Here is a 15,409-nt window from a genome sequence, read left to right on the forward strand (position 1 = left end):
AAGGTCTCTCTCAGGCAGAAATTTCCAGATGTGCTGTACAAGGCAGACGGGTTTCCAGATGTGCTGTACAAGCTCTGTTGAAGAAGCACGAAGAAACGGGCAACGTTGAGGAATGTCGACGCTGTGGTCGGTCAAGGAAACTTAATGCAGCAGATGAAAGACACATCATGCTTACTTCCCTTCATAATCGGAAGATGTCTAGCAGTGCCATCAGCTCAGAATTGGCAGAAACCAGTGGGACCCAGGTGCACCCATCTACTGTACAGTGAAGTGTGGTCAGAAGTGGTCTTCATGGAAGAATTGCGGCCAAAAAGCCATACCTCCGATGTGGAAACAAGGCCAAGCAACTCAACTAAGCATGAAAACACAGGAACTGGGGTGCAGAAAAATTGCAGCAGGTCCTCTGGACTGATGAGTGAAAAATGTTAATGTTTGGCTGTAACAGAAAGCACTTTGTTAGCCAAAGGGCTGGAGAGCAGTACAAGAATGAGTGTCAGGCAACAGTGAAGCATGGTGGAGGTTCCTTGCAAGTTTGGGGCAGCATTTCTGCAAAAGGAGTTGGGGATTTGGTCAGAATTAGTGGTGTCCTCAAAGTACAGGCAGATATTATCCATCATGCAATACCATCAGGGAGGCATCTGATTGGCCCCAAATTTATTCTGCAGCAGGACAATGACCCCAAAAATACAGCCAATGTCATTAAGAACCATCTTCAATGTAAATAAGAACAAGGAGTCCTGGAAGTGATGGCCCCTACAGAGCCCTGATCTCTTTTCTTCTTTTCATTCACTTCTTCTGTTCATGCATTTCACACCTGCCTAAAACTTTTGCACAGTGCTGTATGTCATATTGGTGGTCTAAATTTAGTTTCATCTTGTCTTTAAAGCTTGACTGATTGAAGTTGGTATATGCCCATGTCTCTATGGGTTTTTTTACAGGGAGTGGATCCCTAACACAGGTCAGGCACAGGGTTGAATGGAATGAAGGGTCAGTTAACACAACGGCATTAATGTGATTGGCTGTCATGCAAACACAAATTTAAGCCATCAACGTGTACGATATGTGTACAAGTACGTGTATAAATATGTGCTTAGAATGCTCTTAACCGAACTGTTGATGTAAAAATCAGTACTGGTAATTGACATTGATTGCATAACATCACAATCCACATATACATCCAGGTGCAATGCTTTGCAAACATAAAGCATACTTTATTCATTTCATTAAAAAACAGAAATAACAGGTGCTAATTTTACATTCCAGCAACGCGGATTGGACAAGTCCACTCTCAAAACTTGTTTCATTGGCCTCGACTGGAAAGCCCCATGGGCTGAAGTTCCACTCCAGAATGTTCTTCTGCACAGCTTGTGGTTCCCTGAATCACTACAGAGATTTTACACCAGGGGGCAACGACGAAACCGATCCGGCCCGGCATCATTCTTCTGCCGACTCCTCTTCTCTCTTTCCATCATACTTCCCCTTTGCATTTTGAGTATGTCTTCCCATCCTGCTCTCCTTTATTTGAACTCTTTCTTTCACCACATCCCTCCATCTGTCTTTTCTCACGCTGCCCCTGCTTTGCTTGCAGGCCACGTTTCAAACCATTCTATCAACTGAATAAAATAACACATCAAGGGAATTTCACGATTCTGCCATGAAACGGGGACCCGGTGGAACAATAAGAGGACCCACCCTAAGAAACGGTACCTTCACTGAGATGAGACTGGACTCCTAAACAAGTCATAGGAACGATTCTTTCAGGGCATATTTGACTCAAAGACTGTGTTCAGTTAAGGACTTTCCACTATGAAACAAGAAAGAAACAGACACAAAGAAGGAGGTGAAGCCTTGGGATACAAATCTTACAAATCAGACGACTTGGCAAATTAACAACCCCCCCACCGCCCACTCCTCTACTCCACCCAGAAAAATACAGGCAAACCGATGTATTTCTCATTGTAGATCATCGACACCCTGCCTGCCGGACAGAAAGTCAGGTACAGAATTCATGCTGTTCTAGTATCTAGCACCGCGGCAAACCAATCCTGGCTCAATCCCCAGCAAGAGTGATTGGTGAACTGATGGCACTTAACCTTTTCAATCTGATCATGCAACCAAATCTATGGTCATTTATTTTATTTATTTATTATTTTAGAAACGGTAGCTAGTGATTCAGGTTTAGCGCTTTGCCGTTTTGCTAGTACCACTAGCCTGTAACTCAGAGTGATAATGAATCACTGCAGCTATCCGTCGAGTTACGGCCGTGATTGACGCAGCCTTATTCAACTTAAGTCCGGCTTCAAATGCCAGGGCTGCTTTCGGGATGAGCAAAACACTACAAGCTAAAACGGGGCTTTACTGAACGTTCGGTTGCAGAGCGTTGTTACCAAGCCGGCTGATAGGGCGACTGCGTGTGTCGCCACACCGATTCAACAAACGCAACGTTCACCGCATTCGGTTACATCCCTGGATAAATGGCTCGGTGACCATAGCATTCAAGGCGGGCGCGCGTAAAAGCGGTTTTCGCCCCAGACGAGCCCCGCGTGCCCACGCTGCGCTCCCCTGACGGTGTTTTAGAGAAGGGAACTTCACAGCAGTACGGCCTTCGCACACTCACGATCCAGTCTACGCACACAGCCGCACAGGGCTACTCTCACTAAAAAAAAACTGCAGTGGCTCATGGGAGAAAAACACATCTAACGCAGCTTTCACACATTTAGAGAAAAGCGTATAAAAGGAACGCTGAAAGCAAAATAATTCGCCGGTGCTTTCCAACTCGGCTCCAAGTGACGGCGATGGAAATGAATTCAAAGACAAACATGTTTAAAAACAGACAGTAATTCCTGTGTTCCAGACTCGACCCACCACACGCCCACAGGCACAGAGTGTGCTCAATGAGGCCTCTGTTTCCCTGGCACCCTCCTATCCGTTTGCCTTGAAGGTAAGACCATCATCGAGCAAATCCCAAAACACAGACACCCCCCCCACCCTTTCACAAATGGAACAGGGGGAGCAGAGACCAGCCGTGGTCCCCTCCAGAACTTTCATTTTCCAACAATAATTAATCGACAATAGCTGCACTGCTCAAAAACTTCAATTCCATCAACTCCGCTGCTGAGATATTTGGACAGAGGGCTGGTGTGTGAATAAGAGATGTTCAGATCCAGCTGTGATGCATACTCTCTAGAGTGTAGGTAAATGATGAGCGTTGACCCTCTGAATGTCCTCTTCTCTTCATAGTATATTCTTATCTTCTTAAGTACAGATGTAAGCTGTCAGAGCCCACTAAATATGGCAACATATCACCAGGAACAGCAGCCGCTTGGCATTTAATGTAGCAGGGGCGAATTCACGTGACACAGCAAAAGTCTGAAAAGCGCTTCAGGGAAAAAAAAAAAAAAAAAAAAAAAAGAAAAAAGAAAAAAAAAGGGGGCTCTTTCAGGCACGTGCATTTGAGTAGCAAAGCAAAGTAACAGACGTGCTTTGGTATACTGCCCGCTGATTGGTTGGGCGGGGGTGGGGATTGACCACCCAATGGCGTCGTTCATATGGGCGGGCCTGTGGGCTGACACCAGGAGGATAATCCGATTGGGAGCCACATAGGAAATTGGGCGTGTCTAAAACCGGCGGTTAGGGTCATGTCAGTGGGTAGGCCGAGGGGGCGGTGTCTGTTGTCCAGCTCCGCCCACATCGCTCCGCACGCCCAATGGGAAGGAGAGGAAGGCGGGGAGCGGGCGTGTGCAGTCTTCCCTCCATCCGTCCGTCCCCCCCGCGCCCTGTCCGTCTGTCCCTCTGCTACTCGGCCTGCTCGTTCAGCTCCATGTCCGACACCAGGATGTTCTTCTCCTGCTGGCCCTCGGGGGCCGATTTGGAGCGGCTGTACCGGGCCCCCTCGAAGGCGCCCCGGGACCGGCCTCGGCCACGGCGGTAAACGAGCAGAATCACCGCCAGGAGCAGAACCAGGAGCAGGAACACGATCGTCACCAACACCGGGACCAGAACCGGGAACCCTTCCGAAGTTGACACTACAGCCTGAGAAGACTCCGTGCCTGCAGAGAGAGTGTAAAATCTGTTAAGACATAATTGGGACTAACCTTGAGGTTAAAGTTCAGTCTTAAATCACAGAATGTTTTTGTGTGCTCTCTCTATCACCCTTTCCTTAGACCTACCTACTCCCTCTGTACCCCTGTGTGGCTGTTCCCTCCCAGCCTAACAACTTGCTCTGTTGTTTGTGTGTGGTTTGTATGTGTCGGAGCGTACTTGTTTTTGTGTATGTGCCTGCGAGTGTGTTACGTGTGGATCGTGTGAATTTGTGTTCGTTGGCATTTGGATTGTGTGCATTTCTGTGAGTTGGTGTGTGGTTTGCATGTGGTTTATGTGTGTTGGTGGGCATATTTGTATGAGTTGCTTTGTGGATTTGTGTGTGTAATAGTTGTTGACGTGTGGTTTGCATGTGGTTTGTGTGTGTTTGTGTGTAATTGTGCAACTGTGCAAGTGGGGATGTGGTTTGTGTGTGTTGTTTGTGTGGATTATGAGTGGTGGAATGTAATTGTGTAGTTTCTGTGTGATGCTGAGTAAATGTGTGAGTGGGAGTGTAGTTTGCTTGTGGTTTGTGTCTGTTGGTATGTGTTGGTTTGTATTTGTGTTAGTTTGCATGTGGTTTGTGTCGGTTGGTATGTGTTGGTTTGTATTTGTGTTAGTTTGCATGTGGTTTGTGTCTGTTGGTATGTGTTGGTTTGTATTTGTGTTAGTTTGCTTGTGGTTTGTGTCTGTTGGTATGTGTTGGTTTGTAGTGCATCTTACTATGAGTCTTGCAGATAACAGTCTGTAAGCAGATTTTTGTGCGGTGATGTGCAGTTGGTGTGTGGTCGTGGCTGTTGTACGGTTTGTGTGTGGTAGGTGTGTATCTTACCCTGCAGAGTCTTTGTAGATGACAGCCAGTGTGCAGTTGGTGTGCGGTTGGTGTGTGGTTGGTGTGCAGTTGGTGTGCGGTTGGTCCGTGGTTTGTGTGCAGTTTGTGTGCGGTTGGTGTGTGGTTGGTGTGTATCTTACTCTGCAGGGTCTTGCAGACAACGGCCTGTGTGCAGTTGCTGTGTGGTTGCTGTGTGGTTGGTGTGTGTTTGGTGTGTGGTTGGTGTGCGGTTGGTATGAGGTTGGTGTGTGGTTGTGGTTGGTGTGTGGTTGCTGTGCGGTTGGTCTGTGTATGGTGTGCGGTTGTGGTTGGTGTTCAGTTGGCCTGTGTTTGGTATGTGTTTGGTGTGTGGTTGCTGTGCAGTTGGTGTGTGGTTGCTGTGTATCTCACTCTGCAGAGTCTTGCAGACCACGGCCTGTGTGCAGTTGGTGTGTGGTTGTGTTTGGTGTGTGGTTGGTGTGTGTTTGGTGTGTGGTTGGTGTGTGGTTGCTGTGCAGTTGGTGTGTGGTTGCTGTGCATCTCACTCAGCAGGGTCTTGCAGACCACGGCCTGTGTGCGGTTTGTGTGTGTTTGCTGTGCGGTTGCTGTGCGGTTGGTGTGTCTCACTCTGCAGGGTCTTGCAGACCACGGCCTGTGTGCAGTTGGTGTGTGGTTGTGTTTGGTGTGTGGTTGGTGTGTGTTTGGTGTGCGGTTGGTGTGTGGTTGGTGTGCGGTTGGTGTGTGGTTGGTGTGTGGTTGCTGTGCGGTTGGTGTGTATCTCACTCTGCAGGGTCTTGCAGACCACAGCCTGTGTGCGGTTGTTGTGTTTGGTGTGCGGTTTGTGTGTGTTTGGTGTGCGGTTTGTGTGTGTTTGGTGTGTGGTTGGTGTGCGGTTGCTGTGCGGTTGGTGTGTGGTTGCTGTGCGGTTGGTGTGTGGTTGCTGTGCGGTTGGTGTGTATCTCACTCTGCAGGGTCTTGCAGACCACAGCCTGTGTGCGGTTGGTGCAGGGCCCTGGCCTCCACATGCCGCTGCTCCTCTGGACCCAGAAGCAGGTGTTGGCCGACAGCATGCTCAGGTTGGTGTCCTGCACCTCCCAGTTGGTGAACTCCACCTCCTTCTTATCCCAGGTGTCTGGCCATGCGAGGCCGCCCCCTGCAGGCCACACAAGGGAAGGACGCCTCACCACCGAGCCCTGAAAGGTTTGGGCTCCACTGGAGCGATGTCACGACGGAAACTCAGTAAGTCCTCTCTAACCCCACTCCTAAAGGGCTGTATCAGTTTGAGGAGTTAATGCCTTAATTATTGAATTTAATGATCCTTATTAATGATCTCATATAAGCTCCAAAATTACAGTTGAACAGTTCCAGAGCCCCTATCAATGCTTTTTTTCTGCAGTCTGGGGCCTGTCCCACAATTCAAGATTATTGAGTACTCAATGCAGTTATCCGGCTAACTCAGTAATCCTGGTTTGTGGAACAAGCCCCTTATCTATTGGTGAACTACTGTTGCCATATGAAGCTGTGTCAGGCTCATTTGTAGGGGGAAAACCAGAAATGGATTTGGTCCTTGGGGAATGGGATTTCCCAGCTCTGCCTCACAGTGCGTGTGGCTACTTTTGGGGAGTCCTTACCCCTGCTGTTTACGGTCAGACCCAGCCAGACCCCCTGGGCCTGATCCTCATATCCCTGCAAGTGCTCCCACACAAACGTGTTCTCCGTCTCATCCATGATGGACAGCAGCTCTGCCCCCACTGAGAGAGAGAGAGAGAGAGAGAGAGAGAGAGAGAGAGAGAGAGAGAGAGAGAGAGAGAGAGAGAGAGAGAGAGAGAGAGAGAGAGAGAGAGAGAGAGAGAGAGAGAGAGAGAGAGAGAGAGAGAGAGAGAGAGAGAAATATATATATAGAGAGAGTTAGAAAATAAGAGTTTGAACATAAAGATAAGGTAGTGTGCCCACCCCTTGAAATGATCAGCTAACAGCTTGAGCTGGTCAAACCATGTTGAGTATGGAGCTGGTCTGAACTGGTCAACCAGCTACCAGCTGTTTCAAAACCTAGTTTGAGCGGCTTTTTTTCAGCAGGGACACGGACATTTCAAAGATAGCAGTTAGTAACATGTACAGTATCTATGTGAAGTCACTGTGTGTTCTCACCGCTGGTACAGTATCTATGTGAAGTCACTGTGTGTAGTGTGTTCTCACTGCTGGTACAGTATCTATGTGAAGTCACTGTGTGTAGTGTGTTCTCACTGCTGGTACAGTATCTATGTGAAGTCACTGTGTGTTCTCACTGCTGGTACAGTATCTATGTGAAGTCACTGTGTGTTCTCACTGCTGGTACAGTATCTATGTGAAGTCACTGTGTGTTCTCACTGCTGGTACAGTATCTATGTGAAGTCACTGTGTGTGTTGTGTTCTCACCGCTGGTACAGTATCTATGTGAAGTCACTGTGTGTAGTGTGTTCTCACCGCTGGTACAGTATCTATGTGAAGTCATTGTGTGTAGTGTGTTCTCACCGCTGGTACAGTATCTATGTGAAGTCATTGTGTGTAGTGTGTTCTCACCGCTGGTACAGTATCTATGTGAAGTCATTGTGTGTAGTGTGTTCTCACCGCTGGTGCAGGTCTTGTTGGCCTCCCGGTGCTGTTGGAGCCGCTCCAGGCGGAAGGAGTAGCAGAAGTTACGGAAGGGAACCCAGCTCCATCCGCCCAGCGGGCGAGGACAGTGCCCAGGGAAGCTCCAGGGATGATCACTGGCCTGAGCTGAGAGAGGGAGGCCGGATATACGTCTAATACACACACACACACACACACGCACAAGCACACACGCTACCCCACACACATAAACATGCTAACACACACTCACACTCACACACATTCGTACACATACTACCACACACGTGCAAACACGCTAACACACACACACATACACTAACACACACACACACACACCTGCTAACACACACACACACACACACTTGCTAACTCACACTCACTCTCACACACACACACTCACACTCATACACCTGCACACACACACACACTAAGAACAGTACCTGTGTTGAGCTGACAGATGGAGAAGTCAAATTTAGACTCGCAGGACTTCACAGCCCATTCGCCGGTCTGCATCATGTAGCCACACCCCGTTGAGAGGCTGGGCTTCCCATTCCACCAACTGCTGTAGGTCACTGGCCCGCCCCCTGCCAGGAGTAGCTGCGGGCCTGGGTACAGCGGGTCAAAGGTCAAGGGTCAAATTTAGACCCAATATTTCTGTTGACCTTACTCTGCATATTCTGGCAAGCATACACAGAACATGCAGGCCTTTGTACAGCCAAGGACAAAGGACAAAAGGTCTGTTAACAATGGATTTTCATCCATTTTAAAACAGAAGTGGTGTCCTTGCCAAACAATGCATTTCCAGTTCTCACACAGTATTTTCTGACAGACCGACATTAATTAATAATTCCCTCAAATGTGTTTGTGATCACAGCTGCTTCTGTCTTCTAAGGCTAGGCACAGCAGTCCTCTGGCTCATAAAACTGTCAGGTTGTTAGTATAATGCAAGGGTCACCAACCCTGTTCCTGGAGATTTACCAACCTGTTTTTCCACTCCAATCATTATTTGGCCACCTGATTCTACCAATTAGCAGCTTGATGAGTTCTTTACATGTTGAATGAGGTGTGCTGTGTTAGGGTTGGAGTGAAAACCTACAGGGCGGTAGATCTCCAGGAACTGGGTTGGTGACCCCTGGTATAAAAGTATGTCTTTGTACTATCCTACAGGAAAGAAAGTGTGTTTCCTGACACGCTTTCTGCTGACTGTCCACCAGATGTCACTGTAGCCCACGTAGTGAATTACAGTACAGGACAGTTTCACCATATAATTGAGAAGAGGATTGGAAAGGTCAGTCATAATGGTTCTGTTTACATTCTGTTTCTAAAATAAAACATAGAAACCTGAAGACACACCTGGAAAGAGTGGCGCCAAGCCTGAGAAATAAACTATCGGAGGGAACTTTTTTTAAAGACGGAGCTAATTTGTCTAACAAAGCATGCATGTGTTCACTAAACCTTGAGGAACACCATGAAAATAATTTTTGTCAATACACAGAAAATCCTGCCCTAATTTCACAAAATTATGATAATCATGATATAGACTTTTTTGCTTATTACAATAATTCCCAGAGGGTAGCTAGTTAGGAATAGGAGTTTGAGGACTGCACTTCTGAAATAGACAGCTATTAATTTATTTTAATTTCTGAAAGGATTCACACCACCAACACTTTTTGCATGCTTTAATCAAAATGGATAAATAGTCATTGTTGCCCATCAATCTACACTCAATGACCCATAATGACAAAGTTAAAACATGTTTTTAGAATCTTTAGCTAATTTTAAAAAAATCTAAAACTGAATTTGCATAAGTATTCAGACCATTTGCTGAGGCTTGTGTGGTCAGGTGCATCCTGTTTGGTTGAATTACCCAGAGTGCACACAACCTCAGACTGGGGCCACGGTTCGCCATTCAGCAGAACAATGACCCCAAGCACACAGCCAAGACAACGCTGGAGTGGCTTCAAGACACGTCTCTGCCTGTCATTGAGTGGCCCACCCAAGGCCCAGACTGAAACCCCATAGAACATCTGTGGAGAGACCTGAGCATGGCAGTGCACAGACCCTTCTCATCCACTCAGATGGAGCCTGAGAGGATCTGCCAGGAAGAATGGGATAACCTGCCCAAATCCAGGTGTGCCAAGCATGTAAAGACTTACCCAAGAAGACTTGATGAGAGATTTCAGTTTTAGATTTTTAATAAATTAGCACACTACGAAAAACATGTTTTCACTTTGTAATTATGGGTTATTGAGTGTAAATTGATGGTGAAAAATCGCAGTTTTATCCATTTAAGTGTGCAAAAAGTGAAAGGGTCAGAGTACTTTCTGAACCCCCTGTATTAGCCAGATTCCCCTTTGGGTATGAGATAACGTTGTAACAGGAACGTGTACCCCGCCCGTCCTCACCCCGCTGCTGTAGAGGCCGACCCAGACTTGCCGCCGCAGGCTGCCCAGCAGCAGTGTGAGGTAGGCCTGCTGGAAGGGGTCTTGGACGGAGGCCAGGGTGGCGTTCAGAGAGTCGCAGATATGCACCGCCCCAGTCCAGTCCAGCGGGCGGGTCAGCAGGCGGTACGTCACCCCGCCGAACTCCAGGGGCCCCGATGCGTTGGGGGGGAACGCGGCCGCGCTCGGCGGCAGGGCTTGATCTGGGCGAAAAACACAGCAGTCGCTCACTAACCGGCCTCGACCTTCACCATGGCAAAACGGGCGGAAGCCAAGCAGGGTTGTGCTTGGCCTGTATTTGGATTTATTTACATTAGGGCCCAATAGCTGTGCGGATCTTATTGTGGCTAGACCGTGGCTTGAGCCACCAGCCTTCCGGGTCCCAGTCACGTGCCTCAGCCACCAGGCTACAGGCTGCCTTCTGGATGGAAGGCAATGGACAAATATATTGCTGCTGGAAAAGGTGTTGGTGGGCCAGTAGGGGTCACTCCCTCGTCAAGAGCCAGTAGAAACCCAAGGCCCCAGCACAGTGCAACACTAATGTGTGTGGAGGCGCTGCTGAATCCGCCTCTCTCCTCAGTACCTTTGCTCTTCTGACAGACGACGCCATGCCTCTCCACCTCGCACCTTCGGGAGGCCCACATCCCTGCGTTTCTCTTCGGGTTCCCATGAAGCATCACCACACAGTTCACCTGTATGACATCATCAGTAGTGGACATCATTACAGGTCCTGACAGGCACTGCAGTTTTGGACTGCGATATAATTTCATCCAAACGCAGTGAAAATAAACAGATAGATTAGCGGCTTCCTGCATGAATAAACAGATTATAGGCAGTTAGGACAGTGTGTAATTATAAACAGATAAGAGGCAGTTAGGACAGTGTGTGAATATAAACAGATTAGAGGCAGTTAGGACAGTGTGTGAATATAAACAGATTAGAGGCAGTTAGGACAGTGTGTGATTATAAACAGATTACAGGCAGTTTAGGACAGTGTGTGAATATAAACAGATTAGAGGCAGTTAGGACAGTGTGTGAATAAAAACAGATTAGAGGCAGTTAGGACAGTGTGTGAATATAAACAGATTAGAGGCAGTTAGGACAGTGTGTGATTATAAACAGATTACAGGCAGTTTAGGACAGTGTGTGAATATAAACAGATTAGAGGCAGTTAGGACAGTGTGTGAATATAAACAGATTAGAGGCAGTTAGGACAGTGTGTGAATATAAACACAGAGGTTAGAGGCAGAACACACTGGCCACACAGACCGGGTCACAGGCAGCACTGGTGTTACCGGCTTGGCAGGCAGGGGGTCTCTGCGACCCGCAGGCTCCCCAGGGGCCCAGTTACTGTAGGTGAGAGGGTCTTTATTAATCCACTGGAACTGTCTCTCTGCATCCGAGAGCCCGATCCACAGGCTGGAGCTGATGTTGGGCAACAGGGTGGTGAGGAAAGCTGTAGAGAGAGCAGAGTGAGGAAAGAGGGAAGAGAGGATAGGGGAGAGGAGAACGAGGAGGGGGAGAGAGAGGAGAGTGGACAGGAGAGAGAAGGAAGATGAGAAAGAGGAAGGGACAGAGAAGCGAGAGAGAAAAGAGGAGTAGAGAGAGGAGAGGAGAGAAGAAGAAAGGTGAGGGGTGGTGTAGTATCATTGTTCATACACATAATTCTCACACAGGGAGTGAACTGACTTTACAACGGCAACTGACTTCATACAGCAGAATCACATTGAATTATAGTAGCTGTTTACACAGATAACAGTTCAGAGAGGACTGTGTGACTGTGTACCCTGCTGCAGGGGATCGGTCAGCAGTGCCAGGCCCGCTCCCTGAGAAGCGCAGAGTGTCTTGGCTCCTGACCATGTGACACTCTTGGTGTCCTGGTGCCCATACACCTTGTAACACTGCGAGGAGACAGGGATCACAAGACCTGGGGTAAGAGACTGCAGCATTGCCACATCCACATCACACCAACAACATAATACACCAGGTCCCCATCACACCAACAACATAATACACCAGCTCCCCATTACACTAACTACATGATACACCAGGTCCCCACTACAGTAGCTACATGATACACCAGGTCCCCACTACACTAACTACATGATACACCAGGTCCCCATTACAATAACTACATAATACTCTAGGTCCCCATTAGTCTAACTACACATTACACCAGGTCCCCATTAAACCAACTACATAATACACCAGGTTTTATGGGTACCTGATTTATTGACTGAGGTACATTTCAGGAAGGGGGCCCAGGCTTTCGGGTGGGGTACAGCAGGTTAGGATAAGATGGAGAGGGGCATGGCCGTACCTTGCGCAGGAAAGGGGCCCAGCCTTCTGGACAGCCCTCGGCCGGGGGTGGTGGGGCCCTGGTCGGCGGATTGACGGAAGAGATGGAGAACCTCTTACAGACGTAGGGCAGGTCAGAGAAGCACTTCTGGTCACCCCACTCCTCTGGGCAACAGAAAGAGACAGACAGTTTACTACCACAGCACCCAGCCTCATGGAGCTGTTAGCACACTGAGCACTCAGCCTCATGAAGCCCTTAGCACACGGAGCGCCAAGCCTCATGAACCATTAGCATACTAAGCACCAAGCCTCATGAATCCATTAGCATACTGAGCACCAAGCCTCATGAATCCATTAGCATACTAAGCACCAAGCCTCATGAACCATTAGCATACTGAGCACCCAGCCTCATGAACCATTAGCATACTGAGCACCCAGCCTCATGACCCATTAGCATACTGAGCACCCAGCCTCATGAAAGTATTAGCATACTGTGCACCCAGCCTCATGAACCATTAGCATACTGAGCACCCAGCCTCATGATCCATTAGCATACTGAGCACCCAGCCTCATGACCCATTAGCATACTGAGCACCCAGCCTCATGACCCATTAGCATACTGAGCACCCAGCCTCATGAACCATTAGCATACTGAGCACCCAGCCTCATGAAAGTATTAGCATACTGTGCACCCAGCCTCATGAATCCATTAGCATACTAAGCACCTAGCTTTAGGAACCCTTAGCACACTGAGCCCCCAGCCTCATGGAGCCTTAGCACACTGAGCACCAAGCCTCATGGAGCCTTAGCACACTGAGCCCCCAGCCTCATGAATCCATTAGCACACTGAGCACTCAGCCTCATGGAGCGCCATGGAAACACTCCGACCTTTCCGCCTGTCACGTACACACACCTCCAGCCACTCAACTTTGTTGGCAGTGATGCACACAATCCCATTCCTGTCAGGTATGGGTACACACACCTGCAGCTGCTCACCTTTGTTGGCTGTCATGTACACACACTTGCGGTCTCGGCTCCCCGGGCGTGGCTTCCCAGCAGCCCAGGTCACGTAGTTGAGCACAGAGTCATCAGCCCAGTAGAAACGCCCATCATTCTCCTGGGTGTGCAGTCCTACCCACCACAGGTGCCCCTCCACGTTGGTCACCTACGCAGCACACAGATATCCCAGGATTCAGAGGGGGGAGACAGGTAAGAAGCAAATCAATTACTATTTTTGTATTGTGTCATGATTTCAGGACAGGCATGGAGACACATAATGGGGTATCCATATACACTACACTGGGGGGTGGGGGGGGGGGGGGGTAGTGTTGTATATTGCCTGAGTATTATCCCAGCCTATACTCTAAGCTACAACATTAATCAGACGGAGACGGACTCGAACAATACAAGGAAGGCCATCCATTTATTCACTTCCAGATACAACATGTGACCCGGAGGTCTCTTTTAATCTGAACTGCATTCTGGTACAGGGCTGTGACCTACCTTCTGCAGGGACTGCGTTAGGAAAGCATGCTCCTCGGGTGAGTGCACAGAGACCAGGAAGGACTGAAACCAGGTACAGATCCGCTCTGCCTGGTTCCAGGTGGCCCGGTGGTCAAAGATCTTATACTCAGCCTCCTGGAATTTCACCCACTCCCTACCGCTGGACTCCTCTGGGGAGGGAGGGGATAGGGAGAGAGAGAGAGAGAGACATTAAAAAGCAGTCATCAATTGAAAGCTAACAGTGGCAAAAACAAGAGAGGCAATTTAAAGGAAGCTGGAAGCGTTAGAATAGGTTCAGGTACACTAGACTCATGCTGATGGAAACTGTTTAGACTGACCTTCAGTGACATCTGGCTTCACCTTAACAGCTCCTGAGAAGAAAATACCACATGTATTTCACAATTTCATTATTCCTGTTTATGTGTAATGTGCTATGGTTGGTGAGAACCATAGTGAAAGCCCAGTACTGGATGTGGCATCATACCTATGCAAAGCAGAACAACGAAATGCAGTCGAGTGTTTGGTAAACTGCAGAGCACAGTGCTGTAGATTGCAGTCGAGTGTTCGGTAAACTGCAGTGGGCAGTGCTGTAGATTGTAGTCAAGTGTTTGGTAAACTGCAGTGGGCAGTGCTGTAGATTGCAGTCGAGTGTTCAGTAAACTGCAGTGGGCAGTGCTATAGATTGTAGTCGAGTGTTTGGTAAACTGCAGTGGGCAGTGCTGTAGATTGCAGTGCAGTGTTGGGTAAACTGCAGAGGGCAGTGCTGTAGATTGCAGTGCAGTGTTGGGTAAACTGCAGTGCTGTATATTGCAGTGCTGCACTGGAGAAGCTGGGGCACCTCTGGGAATCTTGCAGATCCAGTCCAGCTCGGAGTCACACTGCATGGCCATCCACTGCATGGTACCCAGGTCAGCCACCGCGCACTGCCGGATGTCCGACCCTTGGAAGTAGCGACCAAAGTTGTGGTAGGAGTACTGCGCAAGAGGAGCGGGGCGTGGAAAAACGGCTATAATTCACAGCACAGATAATTCAGCAGACAAGAACCAACTGCAAGAACCAACTGCAACCGAATGCAAGAGTGTTGTATAACTGTACATAATTGAAACTGTGAAAGGCAGCGCATATCGGGTGACAGAGGGGCTGACTCGAGCTTTGGGTGCGAGGTGAAGGATCAGCGTGGGGTGAGGGGGGCAGGTGCGGGGGATGATGACTCACCCCCACTCCGTCACTCCACTTCCAGCTACCCTTGTCGTCCGGGTTCCTGCGGTTCAGCCCGATCCAGAACCAGTGCTGCTCGTGGTCCTCTGACTCCCTGTGAGCGAATCACACGACCACATTAGTATCATTACCATTATCATTATTATTATTGTAATGCACTTCATATACATAAAGTGTGTTAGAGTTCAAGCTGCACAGGAACTGCTGCACAAAATATGTACAAAAATATATCAGAGCACCTCCCAATATAGAAATCATGAAATCAAGGCTAAAAGTAAAGAGACTGAGAGCTGTTAAAGATGTTATCCAATACAAATGAAGGAAATAGGACACAGACTATTTCTTTGAGCCAAGATGTGTAACTTAAGTGCCCACAATGAGGATGGACTGTTTGTTTAAAGTAGGGGTGTCAAACTCCAGACCTGGAGGGCCGCAGTGTCTGCTGGTA

General features: G+C 48.5%; 1 protein-coding gene across 1 annotated transcript in view; it reads right to left on the reverse strand.

Moving 5' to 3' along the window:
- Positions 1 to 1,190: 1,190 nt before the first annotated feature.
- The window catches only part of LOC133115135 (C-type mannose receptor 2-like), a 52,180-nt gene continuing 37,961 nt past the window's right edge, over positions 1,191 to 15,409 (reverse strand). Inside the window, 16 exon segments of the mRNA XM_061224884.1 lie at positions 1,191 to 4,049; positions 5,856 to 6,044; positions 6,523 to 6,642; positions 7,499 to 7,648; positions 7,942 to 8,079; positions 8,082 to 8,106; positions 9,907 to 10,145; positions 10,526 to 10,634; positions 11,238 to 11,398; positions 11,729 to 11,843; positions 12,263 to 12,405; positions 13,237 to 13,405; positions 13,744 to 13,913; positions 14,082 to 14,114; positions 14,582 to 14,717; positions 14,959 to 15,055. Of these exon segments, the coding sequence (XP_061080868.1) occupies positions 3,796 to 4,049; positions 5,856 to 6,044; positions 6,523 to 6,642; positions 7,499 to 7,648; positions 7,942 to 8,079; positions 8,082 to 8,106; positions 9,907 to 10,145; positions 10,526 to 10,634; positions 11,238 to 11,398; positions 11,729 to 11,843; positions 12,263 to 12,405; positions 13,237 to 13,405; positions 13,744 to 13,913; positions 14,082 to 14,114; positions 14,582 to 14,717; positions 14,959 to 15,055 (2,248 nt within the window). The 3' untranslated portion in view covers positions 1,191 to 3,795.

Source organism: Conger conger, chromosome 16, assembly GCF_963514075.1.
Source record: "Conger conger chromosome 16, fConCon1.1, whole genome shotgun sequence".
NCBI lineage: Eukaryota > Metazoa > Chordata > Actinopteri > Anguilliformes > Congridae > Conger > Conger conger.